Genomic DNA, 5156 nt, shown 5'->3' on the forward strand with positions numbered 1-5156 from the left:
CGAGACCAGCCTGGTCTACAGAGCTAGTTCCAGGACAGGCTCCAAAGCCACAGAGAAACCCTGTCTCGAAAAACCAAAAAAAAAAAAAAACCACATTCTTTAATGCCTACATGGTTTAATCTACAAAACGGTGCCTACTGGATGAAACCATAAACATATTAATAATGGAAAGTCAGCAAGTGGCGGTGACACTGTTAAATCTGCCCGTACTCAAGTTTAAAAAAAAGTAATGTGCTTTAAAACAAGAGTAATTTTTTACTATGTAATTTCCTCCCATGTAACTACTGTTTTCTAAAAGTTGAACTTAATCAAGATTTCGTTTTCATTCATGTATTTTTGCAAAACTGAGGCCTGAATCCAAAGCCTCGAACACGCCAGTCCTGTGCTCTACTTGGGCTGTATCCTCGGTTCTCCTCTTTTTTAAGACAAAGTCCCACCAAGTTGCCCAGGACAGCCTGCAGATCAAGCAGGACCTAAACTTGCCATTAGCCTGCCTCAGCCCTCCAATCCCAAGTAGCTGGAATTTCAGACTTTTACACATGATCGGTGTCCTTTTCGTTTTTCAGTCATGCCCCATTCGTGACATTTTCCCCAAGCAAATCGAGATTTATTTACTAAAGCTCAAAAATACAAAACAAAGTATAATGTTATGTGAGATGTAGTTACTAGCTAAAAGAAAGCCTAACTTTCTGTGCACGAAATAGAAATCTCAAAGAGTTCAGATGCCTAAAGCTTTTCTAATTCACAAAAGAGTTTTGTCCAATTAGACAACACTGAGTTTTATTGTTGCTGAAGCTGCAAGGGTGTATAGGCAATCTGCAATAACTATTCCACCAGCTTCCATCACGTAGCAGGTCCCAAACAGAAAAGACAAAAAAAAAAAAGAGAAAAAAAGAAGGAAAGAAGGAAGGAAAGAGCAGGCACAAGCCTCACCATCAGAAAATAAAGCCCATCATCACCTCTTCCGAGAAATAGTTCCCTTCCCCCACCTCTAAGTAGCCACTTAAGACTGCCAAGGAGATCCATTTCTTTATTAGCCGGTGCCCACTTGGGGCAATCGCACACCAAAGCTGCTCTGAAGGGCCTGCCCTAATCCCGTGTGAAACTGCTCAAGAGACTCAAGGGCTAGGATAAAACTGGTGAAAAGGGCCGGATTCTTTCTGGCACCTCTTCCACACTCACTCCCTCACCCCCTCCTCCAGCCCGCCCCAGTGGCACATCCTCCGGCACGAGGAAGGACACCGGGGCCGTGGTCCTGCAGAAACTGCCGGACAGAGCCGCTCAGGCAGCCCCAGGCCTCCGCCATGCCAGGACTCCGGGAAGCACCGCCCAAACGCACCTCCCAACCGGCCGGCAGAGCGGACAGGCCCGGGACGAGCCAGGCCCAGGCCTGCCCCTGGGGCGCCGCGCGGGCCTCCAGAGTCCGATCCTCCTGTCGGCCCCAGGGCCAGACGGCGTGGCGGGGCCCCTCACCTGGATGACCTCGTTGACCTCCCGGATACATTCCACCATGTGCTGCAGGATCTGCTCGGCTGTGAGCACCTCGTAGCGGTAATCCTCCTCCTGCTCGTGCCCCGGGCCGCCGCCGCCGCCACCGCCGCCACCTCCTCCAGGCCCCAGAGCGCTGCCGCCACCGCCGCCCGTCTCCCCGCACAGCAGTCCGTCCCGCTCCCCGCCGACGCCCAGCCCGGGCTCCACCAGCTCCACCTCGCCCAGGTCCAGGTTATCATCGTCCGGCTCGTCCTCGTCGTCGTCCTCCTCCTCCTCGGCGCCGCTGTCCTCCTCGCTGCACTCCTCGTCCTCGTCGAACTCGTAGTTGTAGCCTTCGTCCGAGTCCATGGCGCGTCGCGCGCGGGCCCGGCGGACGCTGGCCGCGGCGCGGAGAGGGCGGGGACGCCGAGACCCCGGCTCTCGCTCCGGCTCCTGCTGCCGTCCGGACGCAGGCCTGGTTCCGGCCCCGTGGGCCGCGGCTGCTCCCCCGGTGCGGCGGTTGGAGGTGGGCGGCGGCGGCGGCCAGGAGGGCGCGGAGCAGGGCGGGAGGGAGCGCAGGGGCCGCTTGCTGCCCGCCTCAGTCAGACACCGCTCCGCTCCGGCCTCGGACGGAAAACAGTCCCCAGCGCCACCTCCGCGGCCGCTGCTACCGCTACTGAGCCAACAAAGGGGCGTGCGTCACCGCGTCGCGCTGCGTCATCGCGTCGGTCCCCTGTGCGTCACCGCGCCACGCCCCTTGGCCCCTGCGTAGTAAGAGGGGAGACCCCACGGCCGGCTGGAGAAGGACTTGAGCGCTGCGGCGCGGGGACTACCGAGCTGGACTGACAACCCGCAGGTCCTTGAGGCTGAGGCCTTCCGGTCGCTGGGAGGGGCCCGGGGAGCGCCCAGGCAGAGGTTTTTCGCCGCCGGCCTTCCCCGCTTTGGGGCCTCGCAGACGCAGCTCGCCCGCCCAGGCTAGTTCCGGAAACCGTCTGCTGCTCAACTAAAATTCCGGTTGCCTGAGTTACTGCCTGGATGGTGGTAGTACGCGGAACTCCAAATTGTGTGACAGGTAGTTGGAGTGTTGCTGTCCACTCATGTGGATCTGCAGTGGTTCACGGGTCCCCTGACGCGACGTCATCGTAAAGAGACGTTTCCTGAACTCATTTAGACCAGCACTTCTTGAGAGTCCCAAACAATACGAAAGCCATGGTTTTCCTCAGTTGATCTCTAAGGGCCTTCCAAAAATTAGCGCTCAGTTTCACTGAGTCCTAGTGTCCATGTTATAGCACAGGCACCTAAGTCTCTAGAACAAAAAGGAGACAAGAAAGAGTGTAGCCCTGTGATTGCACTCTTGCCCACCATGCACAACGGCCCCGGTTTCAATCCCCAGCAGTGGAGCAAAGGCTTACTGATACATACTACATATTAGATGAAATGTAAAATACAGGAGAGTCAGGAAACAATACAGGCAAACCACACCTCCAAGGACCAAATGTAGGACTCCTTTCCGGAAGATGGTGCAGAAGTGACCTGTCACTGTGGCTAGTTCAACAGAGGAGGAGGGAAAGATGCCCTCTCTCAAAACATGGTAACACGGAAGCTTAAAACTCAATCGATAAATAGGAAATATTAAGCAAATTAGTTAGAAGCCATGACAAGGCATGTTATGCCTTTCCAACACTTGACTTAAGTTGTTTTATTTGCTTTGGACATTGTAAATAGGGCAGGAGAGCCAGGGAATTGTTTTGAAGGAAGCAGAGGCAGAAGAAGCCTCCCTCTTCCGGTGACTGGAAGGACTGGCCAGGCTGGAAACCTTTTAAAAGCTGAATCCTTAATTTATGAAAAGCTTAGCAAATAAAGTACTCAAAATATACATTCCCTTTAGAAACTGGCTTTGAAGCGTGAAGATATATATATATAATATATATATATATCCATATTCATTTGTCAATTTTTTTCAAATGATCAAATGTATTTTAGAAAAATATATTTACTGGGTGGGGCGTGGCATGTGGGGGTCAGAAGAGAACTTGTGGGAGTCAGATCATTCTCTGTGTGGGCTCTGGGAGATGGATTAAAGCCATTGGGCTTGGTGGAAAGTGACTTTCAGTACCTGCTGAGCCTTTTTAAATTTTTTTAAAAGATAGACAAGTATGACCTTTAACTCCTAGCCTTCCTGCCTCTGCCTCCCAGATGCTAGGGTTGAAGAAATGCACCAATATGCCCAGCTAAAATCAAAGTTCTTAACATCAGCTCTAGGTTCTATGTTGGTTATTTGAGTCAGTGGTTCTTTGTTTCTTTTGTTTTAGTTTGGTTTTGGTTTTTTGAAACAGGGATTCTCTGTGTAGCTTTGGAGCCCGTCCTCGCACTCACTCTGTAGACCAGGCTGGCCTCGAACTCAGAGATCCACCTACCTCTGCCTCTGAAAGTGCTGGGATTGAAGGCCTGCGCCACCACCGCCCAGCTGAGTCAGTTTCTATTTAGCCATTATAAGCTATTGCCACAACTGGGGCAAGCCATAGACATAAACACACTTTGTTCTTCAGCATCCCTGTTGTGTTACAGCTATGGAAATAATTCAGTAACATTCTTGTGCTCACAGTTTCTCTTATGACAAAATAACAGGCAAAAGCAAGTTAAGGAAGGAGGGAATTAATTTGGTTCTCAGTTTGAAGACAAGGTCTGTCCTGGCAAGGAAAGCATGGTGACTGAAGTATGAGGCAGCTTGTCACAGTGTATCAGCAGTCAGAGAGATGAATGGCGGTGTTCAGATCACTTTCTCCTTACTATTCAGTCTAGGACCCCAACCTACGGAATCTTACAGCTCACATTTAGGGTGGATCTCCCACCTTAATTATTGCATCTAGAAAGTCCCACACAGACCTGCCCAGAGGTTCATCTCCTAACTAACTCTTGGTCCATCAAGTTGATGATAGTAACCATGACAGTTTCTGAAGACCTTAAAAACCCTTTGCATCACCTGTCTTTTAATAATAGTACCTACCCTCCACATCTCCCGTTGGGTACTGAAGTGGCTGGCCACAATCCAAAAAAAAAAAAAAATATGCTGACCCTCAATACTACTGTCACGTTTAGAAATTTGTTCTCGAACTTTGACCTACTCTCCATAACTTTATTAGTTTCCTCGGACCTCCAGCAATGTGTGTGGTGGTTCACACCTGTAATTCTAACAGCGCTGGAGACTGAGGATTGAACTTTGAAGCCACAAAGCCTGGGCTCTGTGAAGGAACCATATCTCAAACAAAAACCAACAACAACAAAACCCACCCCAAACTTACCCTTTCAGTCCTCTCAAAGCACATGAAATTAAGTTATAGTAAAAATTGAAAGGAGGACCATATTTGGAATTTTGATATTTGAAAATATCAACATCACTGAAGTATGCTGAGCAGCTAAACACTATTAAGGGTTGAAAAACAGAGAAAGCAGATAATGCAAGACACAGTGAAAAGTATAGGTCATCCTAAGAAGCTTACGTTAGGGCAGTGTTTCAAGCAGAAGGGTAAAGCAATATGATCCTTGTTCTTTAAAAGATAGATGGAGCCGGGCGGTGGTGGCGCACGCCTTTAATCCCAGCCCTCGGGAGGCAGAGGCAGGCAGATCTCTGTGAGTTCGAGGCCAGCCTGGTCTACAAGAGCTAGTGCCAGGACAGGCTCCAAAAC

General features: G+C 50.4%; 1 protein-coding gene and 1 long non-coding RNA gene across 2 annotated transcripts in view; one reads left to right on the top strand and one right to left on the bottom strand.

The window, feature by feature from the left end:
• Nucleotides 1–2135, bottom strand: part of Arih1 (ariadne RBR E3 ubiquitin protein ligase 1) — a 104997-nt gene extending 102862 nt beyond the window's left edge. The window contains exon 1 of the mRNA XM_005369499.3: nt 1474–2135. Coding sequence (XP_005369556.1) covers nt 1474–1839 — 366 coding nt within the window. The 5' untranslated portion in view covers nt 1840–2135. The remainder of the gene's footprint in view (nt 1–1473) is intronic.
• A 129-nt stretch (nt 2136–2264) lies between these two features.
• The window catches only part of LOC113455489, a 10017-nt gene continuing 7125 nt past the window's right edge, over nt 2265–5156 (top strand). Inside the window, exon 1 of the long non-coding RNA XR_003376589.1 lies at nt 2265–2542. This is a non-coding gene — a long non-coding RNA (uncharacterized LOC113455489). The remainder of the gene's footprint in view (nt 2543–5156) is intronic.

This window comes from Microtus ochrogaster, unplaced genomic scaffold, assembly GCF_000317375.1.
Source record: "Microtus ochrogaster isolate Prairie Vole_2 unplaced genomic scaffold, MicOch1.0 UNK49, whole genome shotgun sequence".
NCBI classification, from domain to species: Eukaryota; Metazoa; Chordata; class Mammalia; order Rodentia; family Cricetidae; genus Microtus; species Microtus ochrogaster.